At 39.7% G+C, this 26,507-nt stretch overlaps 1 protein-coding gene across 1 annotated transcript; it reads right to left on the bottom strand.

Annotated features, from left to right (window-relative positions):
* On the bottom strand, nt 1-24,793 carry LOC119773765 (transcriptional repressor CTCF-like). Its single transcript, XM_038270892.1, has 11 exons — nt 24,745-24,793; nt 24,634-24,670; nt 12,508-12,629; nt 12,312-12,417; nt 9,508-9,710; nt 9,371-9,421; nt 9,150-9,297; nt 5,810-5,940; nt 5,496-5,731; nt 1,976-2,043; nt 1-1,694 (listed from the first exon to the last, which is right to left on the bottom strand). The coding sequence occupies exons 1-11, from the start codon at nt 24,791-24,793 to the stop codon at nt 170-172; spliced, it is 2,676 nt and encodes an 891-aa protein (XP_038126820.1). The 3' UTR covers nt 1-169.
* Nucleotides 24,794-26,507: the final 1,714 nt, after the last annotated feature.

The raw sequence follows: 26,507 nt of genomic DNA on the forward strand, positions 1-26,507 counted from the left end.
AGTGCTCAAGGATTGTGTTTAATTAATTAATTTTTTCCCTTCTAATTTGACATTATTGGAGAACCATCACATTTAAACATTTTGAATTGATCAACACAAAGTTAAGGGAACTTTAGGTATAAAGCATAGTAAAGTCTATTTCCGTTTTTCATTGTGACGTAACTAGTGTTCAAGGATCTGATGGATTCAGGGCAGGGTTTCCCTCCATCTGGTGACTCTGCGAGGGATTCCCGACAGGATTTTCCTCCATTTGGTGACTCCTGGAGGGATCCAGGACAGGATTTTCTTTCATTTGGTTACTCTGAGATGGATCTAGGACAGGGTTCCCTTCCATGCGGGGACTCTGAGAGGGATCCAGGACAAGGTTTTCCTGAATCTGAGAGGGAACCAGAGCAGGGTTTGCTTCCATTTTGCGACTCTGAGATGAATCTGGGACAGGGTTTTCCTGAATCGGGTCACTCTGAGAGGGATCCGGGACGGGGTTGTCTTCCATTTGGTGACTCTGAGATGAATAAAAGACGCGATTGTCCTCGGTTTGGTGAGTTTTCATGTGAGTTTTTAGACAGTGGCTTTGGGTGAAGGCTTTATCACAGACATTGCACCTGTAGGGTTTGAGTCCGTTGTGGGTCCTCATGTGGACTTTCAGGTGTTCCCTTCTGGAGCACTCTTTCCCACAGACCTCACAGACAAACTGTTTGATGCCTCGGTGGATCTTGATGTGGCTGTCCAGGTTGGCCTTCTGTTTGAAACGGCGGCCGCACTCTTGGCACTCATACGGAGCATCGTCAGAGTGAATCCTCATGTGTTTTTTCAGGTCGCATTTGACCCAGAAGCCCTTGCTACAGACGGCGCAGACGAAGGGCCTCACATTGCCGTGAGTTCTGAGGTGAACCATCAGCGTTCCTTTCCAGAGGAACGTTCTGCAGCAGATGTGGCAAAGGAACGTCCGATCCCTCTCCTGGTGGGTCTTGCTGTGCACCTTCAATGAACCCTCGAGTTTAAAGCGCTTCCCGCAGATCTCACAGGCGTACTGCTTATCTTCAGAGTGGGTCAGCCTGTGCTGGGTCATAGCTCGGCGAAGGCGGAAGGACCTGTTACAGACGTCGCACACGTGTTTTTCCTTGTTAGTGTGCAGCTTTTTGTGGGACAAGAGATGCGATTCCAAACCGAATGTTTTGAGGCAGATATCGCACTTGTAGGGTTTATTTTCCACATGAAGCCATTTGTGATAATTCAGCGAAGCCAAATTTGTGAAGGTTTTACTGCAAACTTTGCATTTAAACGGACTCTCCCCTGTGTGCTTGGCAATGTGGAGGTTGAGGCTCTGGATGGAGACAAACGTCTTCCCACAGTGTTGACAGCTGTGGACGTTTTGGTGATTTCTAAGGTGTTCTTTCAACTCGTCCACAGACGCAAACTTCTCTCCACAGGCGCCACAGACGGCCTGAGGATCGCTGGCGTGATTCCAGACGTGGCTGATCAAGCTCCCTATCTGTCTGTACCACGCTCCGCACACTTTACAAGATATTTTACTTTCCACGGTCCTTTTCTTTACACTGTTCTCCTTCTTCTTTTTTCCTCTTTTCCTGGGAGTCTGAGGTTTAGGCTCAGGGTTCCAGTTGTCATCTTCAGCTTCATTATCAGGGTCTGCGCTGTTTTCGCCCGCCTCCATTACGTCCATACTTTCAATAGGGCTGCAGATGGAGGAAATAGAAACAACTTACCATTATGCGAACATCCGGCTGCACAAAATGAGGAAAACCTGCAACATTGGTACTGAATGTTGAGACTAAAACGAATTTAAAATGACTTAAAATAGAGAACTTTGCCAGAACTACCCTTTCTTTCACACGGCGTCATGCTTAGCACATGAACTACCTTGAACTACAAGGCCTGGCTGAACTATGACTACATTTGCTCCCCTAATTACCCATAAAATGTGATAAAACTGATCATACAACTTCGTTTTATTTACCTTTCTTGGACCCTGGTGTCGTCGCCCGTCATGACCACAGGGTTGACTGAAGGACCGTCGTCCATTTTCTAAAACAAAAACGGTCAAATAATTAAATACAGTTTAAATTTGACCCTTTATGCATTAGGGATGGAACGGTTTATGAAAACCATCCGAACCGTTCGGTTCTACTGTCTCGGTTCGGTTCGCGTGTGTTGCGTTCGGTTCATGCGCTGCTCCTTTTTCTCATAGGCGAAGCGTTTACACTCCAGAGCAGAAGGTGGCGGTACTGCGACCAAAGCCAACCACCAGTAGTAAACAAGAAGAAGAAGAAGCGAAGCAGCGTAGCCGGGTGTAGCAGAAAAAAATCAGTTGTTGTGGAGAATTGTGTGGGTATGGTGAGTGGGAAAGAACAGGAGCACTTTATAGGTCTGCTGTATGGGACCACTTTGCATTTAGAGTGACCTACGATGACGGCGGAAAGAAAGTTGTGGATAAAAACAGTGTGCAAGCATTATGCAACACGTTTTGTTTATGCTAACAGCAACACGACCAACATGTCAGGCTAACAATCAACACATACCGAACCGAACCGAACACCGTGACCACGAAACCGTTAACCAAATCGTGGATTTTGTGAACCGTTCCACCCCTATTATGCATTAACTTCTTAGTATGTAAATTCAACTGAAAATACAGGATTTTCTTTTCTTTTTTCCCAGCAAATGCTAATTACAGGATGCATGTGCAAGTGGATGCACACTGACAGGATACAAGTGTGTCGGTCAAAAGAACCTGAAAAAAGAACATTCTGGGGTTTTTTGTCCTTAAATAAAGAGATCATTTTGAAGATTGTGACACATTTGTAAAGAGATAAAAGGCCCCAGAAAAGTCTAACCTTCCCATCGCTAAACATATCCATGTGCTGTGGATATGAATGTTGACTCTGAGTTAATGAAACAGTTGATATACAGTCCGCTTTCTGTTTTAAATGATTCTGTTAAGACATCTACGCCATGAGATAAGCCCTGCCCCCGAAATTGCCATATTTGGTGTGGCTCCTGCTGAGATGGTGATATCTGGTCCACAATTAGATGTCATTGCATTTTCATCCCTATTGGCCAGATGTCTCATTTTGCATAACTGGAAGTCAGAGGCCTCCCACATATAGCTGCTGGGTCGAGGATGTAATGATTCAATTAAAACTCGAGAAAATGAAGCACAAGATCAGGGGATCAACCCGGAGGTTCTATAAAGTCTGGCAGCCGTTTCTAAATTATTTTCACTTACAATTCCCTGTTGGAAACTCTGGGACATAATTAAGTCATAGACTCTGTAACCCTACTGTAACATGTCGATATTATTTTCATTTTATTATTTTTTGTAAAAAAAAAATTTTTTTTTGACAGTGTTATTGGAGTTTATTTTTAATATAGGGGTTATTGTTTGGCTGTTATTTTATATGAACAATTCAAAATCCAATAAAAATATTTGAATAATAAGACATTTACGCCATAACAGCAACAATAATGTCAGATATTGATGTCAACCTGATGATGTTTAGTTTTAGATTTTTTCTTCTGATGTTTCAAAGGGAGAAAAGTGGCCTGTTGGATCATTTAGAGACAGAAATCACTTAACATTTTAGAAGAATCCTGGGGAATTCAGGGGAGTAGTGGCCTAGTGGTTAGAGTATAGAGCTTGGAATCCTGAGGTTCTGAGTTTGAGCCCCACTCCCACAGACTGCCACTCTGGGTCCCTGAGCAAGACCCCTTAACTCAACACTACTCCTCAAGGGGATGGGTTAAAATACAGAGAGTGAATTTAGTTGCTCTGTACTTGTTAAAGTGTAATGAAAAGTATTAGTTCTTAAAAATGACGATACTCCATCTGTAAAAACAGCTGATTGGAAACAACCCCAAGCTAATCACACTGTTCAAGCTCTAAGCTAACGTGATTTGCCAACTTAAGGCTTGTTACATAACAACACTGTATTACCTCGCTTTTTATTGAGTGCAGTTTAGTTTTATGTTTACACATCGTTGTTGATGCGGTTGTGAAGGTTATTGAGGTGCGTGCATCTGTCTTCCATCTTTCCCTTCCTCTTCACCTTATACACCACTGACTTTCAGTACAATTCTGAGTCATGTCACCTGCAGAAGTTTTCTGATGACTCAGCTGTTGTAGGGTGTATAAGAGAGGGAGAGGAGGGGGAGTACAGGACACTGGTGGACAACTTTGTGGAGTGGTCCGAACAGAACCACCTGAGGCTGAATGTCAACAAGACCAGAGAGATGGTGATTGACTTCAGGAGAGAGAAGAGGTCTTCACAGCCACTACGGATTAGGGGGGAGGTGGTGGAGGTGGTGGAGGACTATAGATACTTGGGACTGATAATTGACAATAGACTGGACTGGAGGTCTAACTCTGAGGCTGTGTACAAGAAGGGGATGAGCAGACTCTATTTCTTGAGGAAGCTGAGATCCTTCAATGTGTGCAGCAAGATGTTGGAGATCTTTTACCGGTCTGTTGTTGCCAGCACCATTTTCTTTGCTGCTGTGTGTTGGGGCAGCAGCATTAGAGCCAGCGACACCAACAGACTTGATAAAATCATCAGGAGGGCTGGCTCTGTACTTGGACTCAGGCTGGAGTCTTTTGAGACTGTGGTGGAGAGGAGAACGCTGAATAAACTCTTATCCATCACTGACAATGATCAGCACCCTCTCCACCACACAGTGGTCAGACAGCGGAGCACTTTTTCTCACAGGCTGCTCCAGCTCCGCTGTCGAAGGGACAGATACAGGAAATCTTTCCTACCATATGCCATCACATTGTACAATAAAAAATAAACTCTTGTTTCAGCATATAGTAACCAGCACTGTACTATACTGCACTCCATGTTTTTAATACTATACTATTTATAATATGTTCACTGCACCTTAGGACTGTTCACTGCACCCTTATAATGTAAATACGTGTGGATGTTATGTTATTTTTACTTTTTCTTATCTCATTGTGTTGTGACTGTCACTATGTGTAAAGCTGCTGCTACACTGCAATTTCCCAGCTTGGGATAAATAAAGTACATCTATCTATCTATCTATCTATCTATCTATCTATCTATCTATCTATCTATCTATCTATCTATCTATCTATCTATCTATCTATCTATCTATCTATCTATCTATCAAAACACCACAAATATGCAATATTTCATAATAAATTTATATTTTGTTGTAAGAAAGGTGATATTTCATCTTGTATATGCTCAGAGCTTTTCTAAGATGGCATGAAGAGCAGGATAAAGGAGTTTTAAAGACACCACAGCTACCTTCTTCAATATTACTTAAAAAGATTTAAAAAAAAGACAAATGTTTGAAACATATTAACCATAACAGAATATTTTCAGTGCAACCAGTTCCACCCAACAGAATCTAGTTTGTTTTATAGAACATCAGAAATGCCAGTTTCAGTAGAAAACCTGCTGATGTATCAGAGACTTTAGAATCAAAGACTGCAGGGTTCTGTGGTTGAGTCGGACCTTCAGACGGATGTAGAGCGTCGGGTTTCCACTGGACCTGTGGCTGGAGCAGATCTCCTCTGGGGTCAGAGTTTTCACCGACAGAGGCAGCAGCTGTCTGTTTTTAGCAGCTATGAAGATGTCAAAGGGCTGACCAGCACCCAGCTGAGGGAAGGTGGACCTCAGCAGGTTCATGAAGTCCAACTCCTGCAGCCCACGAGGACACTCCAGGTCCGAGACGCAACTTTTCTGAAACACTGAGAAAAAGGAAACATGAGGAATGACGAGGCATCCTTCTGTCGGCCAAGAAGCTACTGTCGGTGTTTGGGCCTTACCGGTCCGAGAGAGAACCTTGGTCTCAGAGTCCTCCAGGATTCGGATCCTGAGAGTCAGATTGTTTGGAGGGTTACTGGTCCTGGTTCTGCTGGATCTTCTCCCTGCAGATTGGGCCTTTAAGGGAACCGACCTGCATCAGGACGACAAGTTGGACTCTGATCAGCTGGACGTTTCACAGACTTTAAAAACTAAACAAGAAATACTTTTCTAGGGCTGAAAAGATGAATCGGCTACTGAAATAATCATCAACTGTTTGACGATTGAATCAAAGCTTTTATCTAAAGCTAAACCCAGGTCACACCGCTGGCGGATGACTTTTTAATCTCTGATTAGATTTTTTCCATGTAACTAATTGCGTATAGAGAGGCTCCGGTTACGCAGGATGAGCAGATCTGTGCAGACTTTTTTTTTTTCTTTTTACTTCTGTCTTGCACAAACTGAAACAATTTTCCCAATTTGACTTTGAAGCATTATGAAAAGGTTTAAAGAATAAATAAGTAAACCAATGGCACAGCTATAAAGCAAAGCCTTGCTTAACTAGTCTGTGCAGCATCTCTAACCAGAACAGATAGAGAAATTCTATATAATTCTAACATAATTATATATAAAAGTTACTACAGCTGTGCAGACGACACACATCTGGATGTTACCATGTCATCAGCTGACTATCAACCCATTCAAGCTCCGGGAAAATGCAGGGAAGAAACCAAAACATGGATGGGAGGAAACATGGAAACGGCACGTTTGAAAATACACGGACTGACCAAACACACCCTGCGTGAACAGAGCCGATATGTTGAAAAATGACCAACATTGGCCAATACTGATGTTAATGCTGATACATCAGCCATTCCTTGTATTCCTTCTATATTTCTGGGATTATAGTTTCAATTTCAATGTTATTTTAATGGATTATAGTAGAAATTGGAAAAAGGCGCAAATATAATCCTAAAAGATTGACCAAAACCACTGTTAGGTTTATTCAATGATGATTATAAAATGAATGTATGTACATATAAACATTGAAGCAAGGAGATGCTTCACTCTTTCTTGTGATTCAGTCAGTGGAGCATCCTGTCTTATGACCTGATCATGTCTTCATCATCCACTCAGAGTATCACTGGTAGGCGCGCACACAGACTTTGTAGCTTGTCCGGTCAGTTAAAAATAGTAATTGTGAAATCCGTCTTGTAATCGGAAGCATACAAGCTAGTTAGCTTGAAAAGTAAATAAAGTTTCAGACGTGCTGCGTGATGATGTGTTCAGATTGGCTCAGTAAAACGACAATTAGGTTATCATGATGCGTTCAAGTGTAACGTAAAGAAAGGGGAAATTGAGTATTTTAGAATATATAATTACTGATGCCAACATTTATTAAAAATTACATTTAATTTAAAATACAATTATTTATTTGCTAAATATTTTCCCAATCACTAAAAACATTATGAAAAGTGACAGACATGTTAATTTTTCTTAAAAAAAAAAACAACTGTTAATTTATGAGCTGATATTTTATTTCCTTTTGTGTGACACGCATATTATTTATTTAATTTATATACATTATGACATTTTATTTTTCATTTGGTGCTGCTGATATATTCTAGTTAGTTTTATGTCATTTTGAAGTGGCCTATTACATTAGCCATGTTTATTGAAGGCTAGAATCGTTTTTGTTATGCTCACTTGTTAAAGGAATAGTACACCCAAAACATGATTAGCCTTCATTTTCTACTCACCCCCATGCTGAACAACACTCTGGAGTACTTTTTTGATATCTCAAATGCATCTGGAGATCTGGGGGGCTTCTTGCTGTCTGCTGACATTCAAATAATGGAGGTCTATGGCGCCCAAGGCAGAAAGGTCCATAAAAGTCCACAAAAAACGTGTCAATATTCCTCCATACTGCTCTTCCAATGTATTCCAAGTGTCCTGAGTGGGTAGCGTCCATAATTTACTCGAAACGAAGTCATTTAGAATGTTTTTAGAGCATAAACAGTAGTGTATAGGATTTCCTAAAAGCGCGTTCACGACGCTACGGAAGCCGGCAGACCAAACCAGATGAAAGTGCGCATTCAGCGTCTGCTCTGCCAATAACGCAAGCGTAGAAGAAGAAATGTGCTGTTTACCGGTGCAAAGAAAGAAACAACGAAAGAAAAATGTCTGAGGACTTCAGTGTTGAGGAAGAGCATGAGTTCTTTGCCGAGCTGAATGCGCACTTTCATCTGGTTTGGTCTGCCGCGGTTTCCGTAGCGTTGTGAACTCGCCGGCGCGCGCTTTCAGGAAATCCTATACTCTACTGTTTATGGTCTAAAAACATTCTAAATGACTTCGTTTCGAGTAAATTCTGGATGCTACCCACTCAGGACACTTGGAATACATTGGACAAGCAGTATGGAGGAATATTGACACGTTTTTTGTGGACTTTTATGGACCTTTCTGTCTCGGTCACCATAGACCTCCATTATTTGAATGTCAGCAGACAGCAAGAAGCCTCCCAGATCTCCAGATGCATTTGAGATATCAAAAAAGTACTCCAGAGTGTTGTTCAGCATGGGGGTGAGTAGAAAATGAAGGCTAATCATGTTTTGGGTGTACTATTCCTTTAAGCAATAAAAGCAATACCAGTTCTGTTAAAAACATATCGTAGCATCGTCTTTCCACCAAATAACAGAAAAGTATCGATAGTGGTATGGATGAAGACCCGGATCGATAAGGAGTATCGATAAAGGTATCGATATCAATAAAAATTAATGATCCCCATCCCTAGCAAGGAGGGGGGTCGGAGAGAGAGAGTTGGAGTGTTGGGTTTGGCTATTTCTCCTTCTGCAGAAGCTGCAGAATCCCCTTCTGTGTGAATTCAGTCCTTCATTTACGAACCTACATTTTTGAACCTAACAACCACTTTCCACCTTACCCTATTGTAGACAATGCTTGTTGAAGATAGAAAACATGTATACAGGTAAAATATTCAATAGTAAAGTAAAATAAATAGGATTTTCACCCTGAGAATATCCTAAAATGTTACTCCTAGCTTTTATTTGAGATGGTTCACCTTCAGTTGACAGTGTGCCCAATTGAACTTATTGCTGTAAAGCTGAGGCCAAATTGTAAAAAAGCTGTATAAATATGATTAATCTAAACTAAATCAGATCACAGAGAAGACGGATTTTTAGAGAAACATGTTTGTTCATGTCAGACAGTTGAAGAAATCTTATTGTTTTAATGTTTTTCATCTACAGATCCGGAGTGGTCGTTTATTTTTCATTAAAAGCCTTCGTCCTCTGCATCAGTAAAGCTTACTGGAACCCCTCTGCTCACTTAGACCCTGGAAGATGTTACCTTGAAGGTAATTCAAAGTCTGGGTCCGTCAGCTCTTCCTGTTTCAGTCTGGAGGCTTTTGGTGGCTGTTTATCATCGTCTCCATCCTCATCATCAGCAGCATCGTCATCGTTCAGAGGCACACAATGGATGTTGGATTCATCCACACCTAAACAAACAGCAGTTACAGCCTTGTTTGAAGCTGTGGGACTAGAAAGTTTTATTTTGCAGTTGAGTCCTACCTGTGTTCTTCCTGAGCTGCTCTTCCTCCACCACCTCAGAGCTTTGCAGATCTGAGAGCAGATCCAGGTACTTTAAACACGGCTCTAAAACTCTAACTCCAGCCGCTGACTGGATAAAACCGGCATCTACAGCTGACCTGCTTTCTGCTCCTTGGCCTGAGGCTGCAGGGCCTCCAGCTGCTTCCTCTGACGCTCGATCTCCTGCCTGAACCCTGAAGCCTCCTCCTCCAAGTCAGCTACGGTCCTCTGCACCACCTCCAGAACCTCTGTGGTGGCGGCGCTCAGCCTCTTGGTGATGATCCTCTTCAGGTTGCTGCTTTTGGACGAGTTGAGTCCTTTGCTGTAAAAAAAATAAAACACATTTTCTGTTTTGATTAAAACTTTTAGCAACTATGTTCACAGTGGAACACAGAAGTACCTAAAAAAAAAAAAGATCCATTTGTGTCATTCAAAAACTGAGTTCTTGTAAAATTAAAATTAAATCATAAAAAAAGAGAAATAAAACCCTGAGCTGCTCCTAGCATAAATCTGGGTCAATTGGAACAGAAGCGCACTGAGGACGTCGCCACGGCTCAGCTAGTCTGGAGCTTCATTTCACCTCCTGTTATGAATAGTACCTACATAATATTAGATTCAGACTTTTTTCATTTAGTGGGGAAAAATAATTATTTTTAATGTGGATCTTTGTTTCAGGGATAACTAGGATTATAAAAAACTGCTTTTTTTATGAACTATGTGTGTTCTCTACTTCCAAACTCAGCATCTCTTCATCCAGGCCTTCGATAAGAAGTTTCTTTTGAATGGATTTGATTAAACTTTTAAGCCTCTCGGTATAAAATAAATATTGCGATGGAGATGAGAAATCCTCTTCCTGATTTGTTGAAGAACCAATAGTTTGCATCCAATCTTTTAACTAAACAGCCTTAGATTCCGGGAATTTATAAGAATTATAATATAATGTGTAGTTTCTGATCTGTCGTTACCAGTGTTGGGCGCGATACTTTGAAAAAGTAATTAGTTATAGGTACTAGTTACTTCTCCCAAAAAGTAACTGAGTTACTAACTGAGTTACTCCACAATAAAAGTAACTAGTTACTAGTAAAAGTAACTATTGCGTTACTTTTGCGTTTCTCGCCCCCGTAACCCTCACCACCCGGCCCCCACCTTCTCGCCGTGTGTTTCCAAAGCCAGCTGAATAGAGCGGACGACAAAGACAAGAACCTGCAGAGAGTTTAGCATTTACTGCAACTCAACGTAAATGACATCAGGGGGGAACGCCATGTGAAGTTTTTTAACAGGGCATTCAGATCTGGTGAAATTAATAACTGGTGATGTCTAATTCTGAAATCCTGTGTGTTTGGGTTGTTATAGATACTGCAACATCTATCTATCCATCTATCTATCTAGATCTATACTCTGTGTGTGACATAAAATATGGATCTCCATCCCTGCCACAAAGGCCACCAAATAATGTTTAAAATAAAAAATACAGTAGGTTGAAAAGGCAGAGTATCCATCCATCCATCCATCCATCCATCCATCCATCCATCCATCCATCCATCCATCCATCCATATTTCTCCCTTTCATTTGATCGTTCACGCTCTCCATAGTTCTCCTGTTGCGCGCCTTTAGCGAGCATGCGCATTTCCTGTCGCTTGCGCGGTGACTCTTGCCGCCTGCGCTGTGCGGAGATGCAGAGGAAACCGTGTCTGATGGGGAAACGCAACTCGACGTAACACCGGTATTTCCATCAGGAAAACGCTGTTTTGCTGCTGGAGTCATCCTCACTCTCCATCTCTCTGTGTGTGCTGTACGTTAACACCCACCAGCGGAAACACCCACCTACCCAACTGACAGACGGAATCTCACTTTACATCAGCCATTCTCATCCTCCCCTCTCTCATGACAAGGCGCGCACCTCTGGATGACCTAAAAAAATAATCTTCAATATCTCTTAAACAAAAGTAGCACAAACAATATTTTTTTCTGCACAAATCTGCACTAACGTTGCACTAACCATTCAGTCTATTTGCAGAGTTTTTTGACGTGGGTGGGGTGTCAGCTTCACGCAGCTGCGCACGAGTCCTATCATGAAAAAAGGTTCATTGTGCGACCTGAGTAACGCGCAGTAACGGGGTGCCTGCAATGGTAACTGCGTTATAGTTACAGTCAAAGTAATTAGTTAGATTACTCGTTACTAAAACAAGGTAACGGCGTTACTTTCAACGCCGTTAGTCCCATCACTGGTCGTTACTATATTTTTATTTGACAAACTGGATCTTCTCGACGTTCTTTTTCCTGTTTGGGGCAAATGCAATTACGGATCTTGACCTGGAGCGGAGCAGAAAATAGCTCTGCTCCATATTTTGACAGTGACGGACGGAGAAAACATACGTGGACGGTGAGGTGCTGAGGAGTAGCGGTGGATGTGGAACAGCTCTCATTGATTGACATGACAGACAAGCACTCCGCATGACGTACGTGAGTGGGGAGGAGCGCTGATGGAGGATGTGGAATCTGGGGGTAAAGTTCTCCACCTTCTGCTGTGAAAGGTGAGAAAGGTGAGCTTCAGTGACTGTCTGAAACCGTAGCTCACCAGTTACACGCCTGAAGTGTGCAGAAAAAGACAGCTAATGGAACGAACACGTAGGACGGCCTTACGTAAACATTTCACCAGATTGACTGACAATTGGGAGGACCACTGATTTGGATGATCCACCTGGAAATAAAAGATCCTCCTCTATACCTTTAAATACTACGGTAGTATTGAAACACCCAGATTATTCGAGTTTACTATGAAGCTGGATATAAAGTGTGATGTAATGAGACCTGGCTCGCAGACGTCATGTGACTGGGGTGCATTCGAAAACCCTTTACATTGACACTTCTCCTGCAATGAGCAAAATGGCTCAAGCATAATATCATTACTGAACTCCTTACCTTGGTATTTGGTCCTTTGGCTCTTCTTGGTTCGCCTTTGATGTTGTTTTTGGCTCCGCCCCTTTATTAGAGAGGTTCCACGGTAGACTCTCAGCTGCCTCGACACCTGAACACAAAGACAGAGGAACAGGTCTGACCTCTGACCCTCTCCAGCTTCATCAGGCCGCTTCTGGTCAGGTTTCCAGGGGAGTCCTACCTGAGTTCTGTCCGAGCTTCTGCTCCTCCGCTTCTTCACCAACCTCCACCTCCTCATGGCTCTGCGGATCTGGGAGCGATGATTCGTCTCCTAAAGTCAAATAAACAGCATCAACATCTGAGCTGCAACGTCACAAAGCGCTGCTAAAACTACAGCCGAAACAGAACAAACCAAACAGGTACGGAAGAGGATTAGGGCCAATGAAAAAAGAAAATATTTTTACATGTTTTTTAAATATTATTTCTGTTTAATATGGGAAAAAAGTCAGCATTCTCACTTTAACCTCAGAATTCTGACTTTTTTCTGAGATTAAAGTCAGAATTCTGAGAAAAATGGTCATAATTCTGAGATTAAAGTCAGCATTCTGAGAAAAATGGTCATAATTCTGAGATTAAAGTCAGCATTCTGAGAAAAAATGTCATAATTCTGAGATTAAAGTCAGCATTCTGAGAAAAAATGTCATAAATCTGAGATTAAAGTCGTCATTCTGAGAAAAAAATGACATAATTCTGAGATTAAAGTCAGCATTCTGAGAAAAAAAGTCATAATTCTGAGATTAAAGTCAGCATTCTGAGAAAAAAAAGTCATAATTCTGAGATTAAAGTCAGCATTCTGAGAAAAAAGCTTATAATTCTGAGATTAAAGTCAGCATTCTGAGAAAATATTGTCATAATTCTGGGATTAAAGTCAGCATTCTGAGAAAAAATGTCATAATTCTGAGATTAAAGTCAGCATTCTGAGAAAAAAGGTCAGAATTCTGAGATTAAAGTCAGCATTCTGAGAAAAAATGGTCAGAATTCTGAGATTAAAGTCAGCATTCTGAGAAAAAATGTCATAATTCTGAGATTAAAGTCAGCATTCTGAGAAAAAATTGTCATAATTCTGAGATTAAGTCAGCATTCTGTGAAAAAATGTCATAATTCTGAGATTAAAGTAAGCATTCTGAGAAAAATGGTCATAATTCTGAGATTAAGTCAGCATTCTGAGAAAAAAGGTCATAATTCTGAGATTAAAGTCAGCATTCTGAGAAAAATGGTCATAATTCTGAGATTAAGTCAGCATTCTGAGAAAAAATGTCATAATTCTGAGATAAAAGTCAGCATTCTGAGAAAAAGGTTATGATTCTGAGATTAAAGTCAGCATTCTGAGAAAAAATGTCATATTTCTGAGATTAAGTCAACATTCTGAGAAAAAATGTCATAATTCTGAGATTAAAGTCAGCATTCTGAGAAAAAATTGTCATAATTCTGAGATTAAAGTCAGCATTCTGAGAAAAAAAGTCATAATTCTGAGATTAAAGTCAGCATTCTGAGAAAAAAGGTCAGAATTCTGAGATTAAAGTCAGCATTCTGAGAAAAATGGTCATAATTCTGAGATTAAGTCAGCATTCTGAGAAAAAATGTCATAATTCTGAGATTAAAGTCAGCATTCTGAGAAAAAGGTTATGATTCTGAGATTAAAGTCAGCATTCTGAGAAAAAATTGTCATAATTCTGAGATTAAAGTCAGCATTCTGAGAAAAAATTGTCATAATTCTGAGATTAAAGTCAGCATTCTGAGAAAAAAAGTCATAATTCTGAGATTAAAGTCAGCATTCTGAGAAAAAAGGTCAGAATTCTGAGATTAAAGTCAGCATTCTGAGAAAAAAGGTCATAATTCTGAGATTAAAGTCAGCATTCTGAGAAAAATGGTCATAATTCTGAGATTAAGTCAGCATTCTGAGAAAAAATGTCATAATTCTGAGATTAAAGTCAGGATTCTGAGAAAAAGGTTATGATTCTGAGATTAAAGTCAGCATTTTGAGAAAAAATTGTCATAATTCTGAGATTAAAGTCAGCATTCTGAGAAAAAATTGTCATAATTCTGAGATTAAAGTCAGCATTCTGAGAAAAAAAGTCATAATTCTGAGATTAAAGTCAGCATTCTGAGAAAAAAGGTCAGAATTCTGAGATTAAAGTCAGCATTCTGAGAAAAAAGGTCATAATTCTGAGATTAAAGTCAGCATTCTGAGAAAAATGGTCATAATTCTGAGATTAAGTCAGCATTCTGAGAAAAAATGTCATAATTCTGAGATTAAAGTCAGCATTCTGAGAAAAAGGTTATGATTCTGAGATTAAAGTCAGCATTCTGAGAAAAAAGGTCATAATTCTGAGATTAAAGTCAGCATTCTGAGAAAAAATGTCATAATTCTGAGATTAAAGTCAGCATTCTGAGAAAAAAATTTTATAGTCTGAGTTTTAAAAAAGCCCAGAAATTTTTGGAAAGAAAAAGGGGTCTTAATTCTGAGTTTTAAAGTCAGCATTCTGAAAAAAAAAAGTAAATAATTCTGAGATTAAATTTCAGCATTTGAGAAAAAAGGTTATACGTCTGGGAAAAATTTCCAGAAAATTCTGAGAAAAAATGTCAAAATTTTGAGTTTTAAAGTCAGAAACTTGAGAAAAAGGGTTAATAATTTGAGTTTAAAAAGTAAAGCATTCTGGGGAAAAAAGGTTATAATTCTGAGTTTTAAAAGTCAGCATTCTGGGGAAAAAAAAAATTGTCATAAATTTGGGAGTTTAAAAAGTCAGCATTTGAAAAAAAAAGGGCCCCAAAATTTTCTGAAAAATTAAAATTTCAGCATTCTGAGAAAAAAAGTTCAAAAAATTTTCTGATTTTTAAAAGGGTCGCATTTCTGAGAAAAAAAAGTTATAATTCTGAGTTTAAAAAAAAAAATTTTTCAGCATTTCTGAGTTTAAAAAGCCCAAAAGCATTCTGAGTTTTAAAAGTCAGCTTTTCTGAAAAAAAAAAGGAATTCTGAAAAATTTTAAAGTCAGAATTCTGGGGGAAATAAAAGTCAGAATTCTGGAGAAAAGTCAGAATTCTGAGAAAAATTTCCTTGCAAAGGGAGAACATACAGTCTGTGAAAGAGCAGGAAGGGCTGTGAAGGTTAACCACTTTCAGTTTAATCCAAAAAAAGTTAAAAAAAAAACAGGAGAGGCTGAATGAATGTTTTGGGTCAAAAGGAGTCGGGCCCCTTTTAAAAAAACATTCACACTGAAAAAAACCAGAAAGATAAGCCTACACCCTAGCAGGTGCCCCTTCCCTTCAGCAAATACTTTGGGGGAAACAAACCCAGAGAAAGCCTTCACAATCACAGTTATTTAACCAAAATGGGTAAAAAAAATTTTTCTACTAACACAATAAAATTTTTTTTATTTCATGGAACTTTATATTTATGCATTTCATTATAAAAGTGGGCCCTGCATAAACCTAAGGAACTAAATTACAAACCGTTCTTTTAATGACTCGGTGCATCGTGACTCTGATCTCTATTTATTCACTTCGTTGTCTGATAGGCCGAAAAAAACTGAAGTCACTTGCCGCCATCTTGGTACTCCCTACTTTCATGGAGTCACACCATAAAAATGCCTGTAATATACTGTAATTACAATAACAATGTAATCGATATATTTACATTATATGTACATCATCAATTTGGCACTTTTGGCACATCATCAGATATAGGGAGTTTCTAATATTCCTAATATATGACTACATTCTTATTATGCTCCATTAAGACATACATTTTATTGTGATGGATTTTTAAATTACGTTATATTATATGATTTATAGACTTCATACCGACTACGCAACATCATGTGCCTATTTTTAACATAAATGACAGTAATCTACAGAAGCTATGAAACAAAAAAGTTAAAAAAACGAGTTAAAACAATTCCCTGGACTTTGTTTTTTAAATTTGAAGACGTTTCACTCCTAATCCAGGAAGCCTGTTTTTTTTTTCTGTTTTTTCTTCCCACAAAGTTTACATTTGATCACTGCTGCACTTTAAGAAACGGAAATATCATGAAAGCCGTATAAAAGGAAATTTTGTTTTGTATATACTCTGTGTGTACAAAATGACAATAAAGTTTGTCTAAATATTGTTAAAGAAAAATGATTATTTTTTAGACTTTATTACAGTTAATCTTATGGCATGTGTAAACACTCTCACTTGAACATATTTCTTAATTTTGAACAAGGCTGTGTTAATGATTTAAAACTACTAATGGGTAAGTATTCAAAGCACAGGAGGCCTTAAAATGAGTATCTCCTGGGGGGTGAATAACAGTTAAGCCTGCAGGAGAGATTTCTGCTTGGTTTACAGAAGGTCAAAAGTCTTCCAGAATAAACAACCAGGGATGGTGAGGCCCCCCGCATTCCACAAGCTGTCTGTGAGAGCTTATCTTGTGTTTTATGACTTTAGGAATTCTAGATGCCAGGACAAGCTTTCCGCCTTTTCTTGTTAAAACAAAGAAGCAAATGACCCCAGATGTTTGCAAAAAAATTTAAGGGGAACCCCTAGCAAGTGTCAGGGGATGGCTTTTTGGTTGGGGGGGCCCGGAGGGCCCACCCCCTTTTTAAAATTTGGAATTAGAAAACAAGAGGATAAAAAGTTTTTCAAAATAGAAGAAAAAGATCAAAATTTCCCCTTTGGGCAACTCCCCAAAGATGTTTTCTGTATCTTTGCTTTTTTTTCCCCCTGTGTCAGGTAAGGGAATGTATGTCTCTGTTGTTCTGCAGTTTTTTTGGTGTGGGTTTTTGTGCATTGTCTTTTTTTAATTTTAATGCATTGTTTTATTGGAAAATTTAAAATCTGTAATTCTGTGACGTCAAACCCCGGGAATGTTGGTTTTATTAACCCAAAAGCAGCTGCCCAGGGGACTTTGGGGGAAAGGGAAGAAACAGAAGGGCCCAAACTTTTTTCCCAAAGTTAACAAAAGTTTAGAAATTTTCTTCCCCTTTTCCCAAATTGGGGGGCTTTTGTGCCGGGTTTGGGTCTCGAGCGGGGCCCGGCTGTTTTGGGCCTGATTGATCCCTTTCGGCCCCAAAGCCTTTCCCGGGGTTTGGGGAAGGGAAATTTTTGGGTTATTTTTTAGTTGTCTGAAGCGCCGTGTGGTCGGACCGGGGGTGGGTTTTTCTGGTGCGGCCTCACAGAATTTGGGAAACTGCCCGAGGTTTGATTTGGATCGTCCTAGAAGAGTCGGTTGTTTTTTAAAGGTTTTGAATAAAATAACAAAATTAAAAGGGAAAATGTGGCTAGTTCAAAAAAGAGCCTTTACGTTAAAATCCGACTTAAACTGGGTTTTTTTAAAAAAAGGGTTTTTTTGATTGATTAATTAATTAAAATTTAAAAATTTAAATTTATTAATTAAAAAAAGATTAAATTTATTCTTTTTTACCCCGAGGGGCAATTTCCCGGGCCTTAGAAAAAGTATTTTTGGAAAATTTTTGTATTGGGGTTGTTTTTTGGTTGTATTTAGCGGGGATTTCCGGGCTCATCTTTCCCGGGGACTTATAATAAATTTGGGGGTTTAAATTTGGGTCGAGTTGTATACTCATGGAAAAAGGGCTAAATAGCAGGTTTAAATTTGGGCCGAGTTGTATCATCGTGGGAAATAAAGGGACAATAAACAGGTTTGGGTTTACTTTTTTTGGCACCCTTAAACGGGTTGCTTAAAATTGGGATAAAGGGGCTTTAAAAAAAATTATTTGAAATTTTAAAAGGGTTCAAATTTGCTTTTCCCCAAAATGAAAAAAAAAAAACCTTTTGTAATGGGCGGATTGGTGAAACGAAATTTAAAATTTAAAAAGAGGGGTTATTTTCGCCCCGAGCTTGACCCCGCTCTGGGAAATGTAGGACTGAGAAGTTGAAAATGAAAATAAAAGGGGATTTGTAAAAATTGAAATTGGACAATTAAAAGATGCGTCATAAATTTTTTTAGCCGGCTTTTGACGTTTTCTTTTCTTTTTTTTCGTTTTTTTTTGACTGAAAATACAACTTGTCTGTGTTTTCTGTTTTTTTGATGTTTCTTTGTGTTTGGGCTGTGTGGGCTGTCTTCCCCCGTTATACCCTTTGCCTATTTTCCCCCCACCCCGCTGTGGGCTATTTGTCCCGTCGGGGTTGAAATTTTGTGAGATTTTGCGGGAAAGGGTTTTTTGTTTTTAAGATTGTGTTCTGAAAAAAATTGTTAAAAAATTTTTGCTTTGGGTGTTGTATTACTTAAATTTTTTTTAAAAAAAGTGTTTTTGGGGACAAGGGGGGTTTTCCCCTTTTGGATGCAAGTTTTGTTTCACAGGGGGGGGGACTGATTGACCCCCCTTATTTGCATTTTGGGAGTGCTTCCCCTTCCTGTTGGCCCATTTCCAAACTCACGCTTTTTTGGATTCTTGGATTTTGATGTTTAATTGCCCTTTTGGGGGCTGTTTTTTTGTGTTGAAATGGGAAAAATAAAAAAATAACAGATTTTCAGATGTTTTTTATTTCTCAGGGGGTGAAATGTGTTGGGATCGTTCCCGGCTTTTAGGCCCCTGGAAATGAAAACCCTTTTTTTATTATAATAAAAATGTAACATTGCAAAACAATTTAAATTTCTAAAAGGGTTTTCCCGAAAAGGATGGAACACCCCTTTAAATGATTGTTTTAAAAAAACCCCAAAAAGAGAAATTTGGATGTTTTTTGGGGTTTAAAAGGTTTTCTACCCCCTGTTAATGTGGGGGACATGTTGGGAAAAGCTAATGAAAGACTTTGTTTCTTGTAGGGACGATTTCGGGTGCAGCCCCTTTTCGCATATTTTCATGACCACAAAAGAAACGGTTTTTTGGGTTTTCCCACAGGGGGTCTTGGTAGCCAATTTTTTTAACAGTGGGCTTTTCATGGAAAAATTTCGGTTTTGTTTTTAATTTGGAGTTTTTAAAAAGGGTTTACCAAAAAAAAGAAAAAATTTTAGAACTATTGGATTTTAATGTTTTTTATTTTTTTTTAACCCTGGGGTTATAATATTTTTTGTTTAAAGGCTTTTTTCAGGGAAATTTTTGGGTTTAAATCTGGGGTAACATCCTGCATCTTTTTACAAAGGGGGGGGTTTTTGGTGTTGAGTGTGAATGAGAAATGAAAGTGTTGGCTGATGGCCCTTTTTTGGGTTTTAGGATGCTCTATTTGTAAATATGACCTCAGGTTTTTGTGTGGGAGCCCGGTAGATATTTTTCTTTATTTTAAAAAAAATTTAGGGACACTTTAAGGTTTTGTTTCATAAATAAGTTTTTATTACTGCTTTAAGGGGGCAAATTTTTGGGGAATGACGATTTAATTTTTTGTGTCAAAAATTGGTTGGGGAAAATTTAATCATTTTGCTTTGCAAATGAAATTTTAAAATGAAACAGGAAATTTAGCCTTTTGGGTTAAAGCCCGATTAGTTTTAAAATTATTTGGGGAAATTTTGTTATCCACTTTGACTAACAACACTAACAAAATAACCTAAAATTTTAACTAAATAAAAATTGGTTTATATTTCATTGGGGGGGGTGGACTGATTGGGGAAAAAGTTGAAAATTTTTGCATTAAAGGGGGGTAAGTTCTTCCCTTTTTGTTTTTTTCCCCCTTTTAAAAATTTTTTTTCTTTTGGGAAATTTAAAAAAACCAAAAGGGGGATGTTATAAAGATAAAAAACCCTTACAGAATGGAAATTTGAAATTTTTCATAATCTCGTTTTTTAGTTTGAATATAGATGGAAAATTTGGGGAAATGGTTTGGGAAAATCTTATGATATTTGGTTTTTCAGCAAATTATTATATAAAAATGACATAGATTCCAAATTTTTTTTCAAAATGAGAATTTTATTATATCAAAAGGGGAGAAGAGAAATTAGCCCCCCTTTTTTCCCGGGGGAAAATTTTTGGATAGGTTAAAAGGTTAAAATTAGTTAATTTAATAAATTTTTTATTTTTTTTATTAAAAAATTAGTGAATTATGGGTTTCTTTAATGTAAAAGTAAAATGGCCTTCCCCCTGCCCCTTTACTAAAATTTTGGGGTATGTGATATAGAAAAACTTTTACTAAATTAGAAATTTTATAATCTCAAAAAAGAACCCGGGTTTCAAATAAAAAATTTTAATGCCGGGTTTTTTTTACAAATTTAAAAATTTTTGGTATAGATTTCTGAATTTACTGTGACTTTGATTTTTATACAGGGTTTGGGGGAAAATTGTTAATTTTGAGGAAAATTTTGGTTAAAACTGCTTTGAAAATTTAGATAAAAGTTTAAAAGGGTTTCTGAAAATTTTTTAATAGGACTTTTTTCTTGAAACGTGGGACAAAGATAAGGATGTTTTGGTATTTAGTAGGGAAAATTTGCAATTCATAATTAAATTTTACCAAGGGCAATTCCCTCCAACTTTTTGGGATTTTTTTAAAACCCCGACTTGGAAATTTCTAGAGGGTTTTTTTTTTCTAATTCTTTAATGAGTTTGGTTTAGGGGTTTTTTGAATTTGGAATTTTAGTTGAATTTTTTGGCACAAGCAGGGGAATGTCTCGAAGGGGGATTGACGTTTATTGATTTTTGAAAAAAGTAAATGTCATTATTTTTCTTAATTCTGGCAATCCCATGTGGGGTATTTTAAACAAAAATTTCCCATCTATTTTTTTTGCAGTTCAGGAAATTTGGGGGCAGTTGGCCGTTTGTGCTAAACAACAACAAATCTTTGCGCCCAAACGGGGGAAAGGCCATCACAAGAAAATTTTTTTATTTATAGTAGTGGAAAAAATAACAAAAAAGTGGCAAATTTTAAAGGGTTTTTCCTTTTTTTTTAACCCTTTGTTTATTTTTTTTTCCCGGCAGTTCTCCCTTTTTTCTGACTTTGATGGCAATCTTGGGGGAAAAGGGGTCCCTTTTTAGCTCAGAGGGTCAAAGGGAAAATTTTATTTTAAGGGTCTTCTTGATTACCGCAATTTAAAGGCCCCTGTTGTTGGGACAAAGAAACCCCTGATGATTTGCTGAACTGTGCCCATCTTCTGTGGAAACCCGGCCCGTTTTGAAAGCCCAAAAGCCTTTTGAGCGATTACGGAAGGTCAGTGAAGGCGGGAAAAGTTACCTTGGGGAAACAGATTTTCTCCCTTTGGGCTGGGTTTCTTTTCATGGGCCCCGGGTGAATAACAAAAGGGACTCAGGCGTTATATGGGGGGAGTCTTCTATGGGGAACTCCCCCCAGGTTTAGTCGGGACCAAAAAAGATCATAGCAAACCCCGGGGCGGGGGGGGTTTAGTAGATTTACTGGTCTGTGGTTTCTATGTCCTGCTCTGTCGACCACGGGAAAAGGTGACCCAAAATTCATTTAAAGCCCGGGACTGTATCCAGATGTTTCTGCATGCTGGAAATTTACTGCTTTCTAAGACCGTTCTGATTCAGCAGATACAGAATTGGGGCTGGCAAGTCGCCCCCAACGGTTTTTTCCTGTTGTGTGTTCCCCATGTTTGATCCTGGTACTACCCCTGATCATGTGAACCCGGGCGGGCCCCGGACCAAATCCTGGGGTTCCCCTTCAGTCTGAGGTTGGAGACGAATTTGGGGGCCAACACAACTTGGTAGTGGTGAATTTTAAATTATTTTCTTTAAATTTTTTGTTGTGTGTGATGCCCTTGGGTTTTCTTCTTATTTTAGATATAGCCTGAGGCGCCCTGTTTTCTTCACGTCCTGCAGGGCCCGCGTGTAATTCTTGGTGTTGAGGACGAAACCCCCCCCTGGGGTCAGAGGGTTTTTCGTGCGTTAGGGGTTGGGGTGCACCAAAATGTTCGACACTGCATTCCTCCATGATTTTACTTGGGTTTTTCTCACAAAAATTTCTGGTGTGTCCTTTTTTTCCCCTTTCCCGCCCCGGAAAAAAAATTTGGGGAGGGGCTAACCCATTGCAATTCATTTTTTTTAAATATTGCTGAAATTTTCATTGTGTGTTACGCTTCTTTAACTAAGGGAAGGGTGATCTTTAAAATTTTTTTTTGCCTTTGTACAGTGGCTACCATTCAGTAAAAACTAAATTTTTTAAAAATTTTAAAAGAATTTGGGGAAAAATTAAAGGGGGTTAAAGTGGATTTTGGGGGTTTTTTAGAATGAAATTACTTTTGGGGAAATGCCCCCAAAAGTTTTGTGTTGATTTAATTTAAAGTTTAATCCAAAAAAATTAAAAATTTTTTGTTGGAAAAGGGGTGTAGATTGTAAAGCAATTTTGGGACACCGTGTTTGAATTGCATCCCTGGGGTTTTTTTTTAGGCTTAAAGTTTGTGGTGATTTGCGGGGGGGGACCTGGGGGGGTTTTACCGGGGGGGGTTTTTTAAATTTTCATTACCTTTGTGTCTTTTGGAACGGGGGAATTTTTAAATTTTGGGTTTTTTCCCTTTTTTTTTTTTTTAGGGTTTTTGATTTTCTTTTTTTTTTTGGGTTATTGGTTTTAAAAGGGGGGGTTTTTTTTGTTTTTACGGTTGGGATTCGCAATTGGGTTTGGTTTTTTGGTTTGCCCCAATTTTTGTTAAATTGTTAATTTCTTTGGCTTTTTTTTTTACTTAAATTGTTTTTTTTTTAAAAAAATTTGGGGTGTTTTTTTGGATTGTTGGGGTTTCTTTTTGGGGTTTTTTAAAATTTGGTTTTTTTTCTTTGGGTTTCCAAAAGGAAAGGGGTTTTTCTTGATTTTTTTAACTTTTTTTAAATGGTATTGTCCTCTTAAATGAAAAGCTTGTTTGGTTTTCCCTTTTTAAAAAGGGTTCCTTTTCTTAAATTTTTTTAAAAAGGTTTTTTTTGGGTTAAAAGGATTTAAAGGTAAAAATTTGGGTAAATTTTTTGGGATTTTAAAATTTTTTTTTTGGAATGATAATAGGGCATTTTTTATTTTTCTCCTTTTTTAAAAAGGGCTGGGTTTTTTTTAAGGTTTTTTAAATTGTTGTTTTTTTAAATTTTTGGGCCAATTTGGTTTTTTTAAAAGGGGTTTTGGGCTTTTGTTTTTTTTTCTTTTGTTTGGGGTTTTAAATTTTATAAGGCCCTTTTCCCTTTTTTTTTCCTTTTGGCCTTTTAAATTAAAAAGGGTCGGCTTGTTTAACTAAAGTTTTGGATTTATAAAACCTTTTCTGTTTGTTGGGGTTTTTAATTTTTCTTTCAATCCGGGGGGTTTCCCCATATTTTTTTGGTTTATGGGGGTTTTTTTAACCCCCTTTCCCCTTTTAATTTAAAGGTAAAAGTTCCCTTTAAACCCTTGTTTTTTGGTTTCCGGGCCTGGAGCAAATTTAAAAAAAGCCCCTTCCAGGTGTAGGGTGGGATTGGGGGGGAATTTGTTTTGGGTTCGGGCCTGATTTTTTGGTTTTAAAGGAAAAAAAGGGGTGGGCCCCTGTTTGCCCGGACCTTTTCCGAGGTGGAAGGGGTTTTTTCATTTTTAGGGCCTCTCCCTCTCGGGGGGGCCGGTTTGGGTTCCTTTGGAGTTGGGGTGGGAGCCCCCCGTGGGATTTTTAAAGGATTTTAAATCCTTTAAACCCGGGTTTGAGGGGTTTAGGGATAAACCGGTGGGAAGGGTTTTTTTCGGGGGTTTTTTCCAAAACCCTTTATTTTTTGGTTACCAGGCTTTTTAAAAGGCCCGAAGGACTAAACCCGTTTTTTGGGGTTCCCATTCTTCAGAAAAGGAGGTTTTTATATTCTTTGGCGGGGGCCCTTTTTTCCACCCTTAAATTTCAGGTTTGGTTTTTTGGGTTTTTTTTTAAAATTTTTGCCCAAACCTAAATTTCTTCATCCCCAAAATTTTCCTTGGGGGGGTGGTTTTTTTGATCTTGATTTTTTGGGGTTTCCCCCTTTGTTTTTCTTTTTGGAAATTGTTGGGTTTTTGGGAGGTTTGGGTTTAGGCCCCTTTTGGGGCTAGTTTTTGGGGGATGCCGCGGGAAAAGGGTTTTAAGGGGAGGCCCTGTCCGGGGGTTTAGCAGCCCAACCTAAAGGGTTTAAAAGGGCCTTTGTTTCCTCTTCCTTTTTCTTTTTTTTAAGGGGCGTTTTTTTGGGGGGGAAAAAATTGGCTCTTAAAAAAAACCTTGTTCGAAAAAGGGATTTCTTTTTTTTCGCTTTATTTTAAGAGGAGTTTTCAATCCTCCCCCGGGGGCCAAACGCCAATTTTAGCCCGGAAGGGGTTTTGTTTTTGCCGCGGCCCACGGGGAAAACCCAAAAAATTTTAGGGCGGGGCGAGGGGGGGTTTTTAAAAAATCCCAACCCACAGGGCGGCGGTTCACGGGGTGCTGGTGCGCTGATGTCATCAAAAGAAAGTGGTCTGGAACTCGCTTCGCCAGACCATACCGAGTCGTGGAGGTACATCTCAGGCCTGTCGTCTACAAGAGGAAAGGGGAGACACGGGTTCCATTGGAGTCAGCTGAGGAGCCACAACGCACGCTCCCAGGCATACAGGGATCACAGTCTAAACCCGGGGGCGGTCGGGAGTGTCTGAGGGCCATCACAGCGCGGAGGAGGATCTGCATTTCCGGGCAGAAGTCTGCCAAAACCACTTCATTTTCCTGAATTACAAGGCTTAAAAGGCCCAGACAGGCACAATAATCCTGTTCCGGTGTCCTTCCATTGAGAAAAGGAGATTGCACCCATTCTTAAAATGGCGGCGCCCCTGGCGGCAGCGGCTGGCATACAGCTCCGACCAACTTGCGGAGATTTTCATAAAAATATACCGCCAAACCCGCTGCAAACTGCTTATCTACCTAGCAGATCATCACTGGACCGCCAGCGCCTGCTGGAGTTACGATCATGCAGTGTATTTGGACTTGTAACCACCACTACGCTCGACTGTTTACGTGACTCCGGAGTGCTCCGGGATCAAGCCCCGGAGGCCTGCGATGCAGCGGACCCGTCGAGGGGCTCACGCTGGAGGAGAGCCAAGCGAAAGGGGTTTGAAAGCCGGCCGAGGAAACGCGGCTGTCGCGGGGGTTTTAGCAGCCAAGCTAAAGGCTAACCCCCACGGGACCATCGCTTCCATCCATCCTGCTCTCCAACGTACGTTCACTGGATAAAAAAAACTGCCCATCTTCAACTCGAGATCTCAGCAAAGAGGGAGTTTAGGGGACTGTTGCGCTCTCATTCTGACAGGGGACGTGGCTCACATCATCAACCCCGGACAACGCCATTAGCCTGGAGGGGCTAGCTACTTTCCGCGGGCCCACAGAACAAAGAACTCAGCGGTAGAGCCGAGGAGGGGGACTCTGTGTTTACATCAATAACAACTGGTGTAAAAAAGCTAGAATAGTCACCAAATTTTTGCTCTCCGGACATAGAGCTTCTGACTGTTAGCTGCAGACCCTTTTACCTGCCCAGAGAAGTTCACTGTTTTTACCATCAACGCGGTGTATGTCCCCCCAGCGCTGATACAAAGGAGGCCATGAGTGTTTTTCTATCGGACTGTCTCTGAGCTGCAATCTACACACACAGAGGGCGTTTTTCATCAAATTTCTGGAGAAATTTTTAATCAGGGGAATATGAAAACTGTTCTCCCTCATTTTTATCAACACGTGGATTTTGCTACTCGTGGAGAGAACACTCTGACTTATTTATACAAACAAAAAGACGCATTCAGAGCAGCCCCCGCCCCCACATCGGCTCCTCAGACCCCCTTTCTGTGATGCTAATTCCTGCATACAGACCCCTGCTGATCAGAGCAAAACCTACAGTGAAGCAGGTGAGGGTCTGGACGGAGGGGGCCATGGATGCACTCCAGGACTGCTTTGAATGCTCTGAATGGGACATGTTCAAATCAGCAGCAACATATGACAACAAGATCAATGTTTATGAGTACGCCATGACTGTTTCAGCCTACATCAACACTGCATCGAGGACGTCAGCACAACAAAGACCATCACCACCGAGCCAACCAACGGCCCTGGATGACTGAGGAGGTTCCGCCACGCGCTAAAACACGGAACTCAGCCTTCAAATCTGGTGACAAGGAGGCACTGAGGACAGCTAGAGCCACCCTGAAACCGTGCCATCAGGTTAGCAAAGCGGAACCATAACCAGAAAATCCAGCATCTGTTCCACGACGCCAACAACACCAGGAGCATGTGGAAGGGATACGGGCGATCACAGACTACAACACGCCCCCTGCCCCGGTGGATGAAGTTGATGCTGACTTCCTAAAAAGGACAAATAATTTTTTTGGGAGGTTTG

This window comes from Cyprinodon tularosa, unplaced genomic scaffold, assembly GCF_016077235.1.
Source record: "Cyprinodon tularosa strain WSP-4 unplaced genomic scaffold, ASM1607723v1 ctg782, whole genome shotgun sequence".
In the NCBI taxonomy this organism is placed as follows: Eukaryota; Metazoa; Chordata; class Actinopteri; order Cyprinodontiformes; family Cyprinodontidae; genus Cyprinodon; species Cyprinodon tularosa.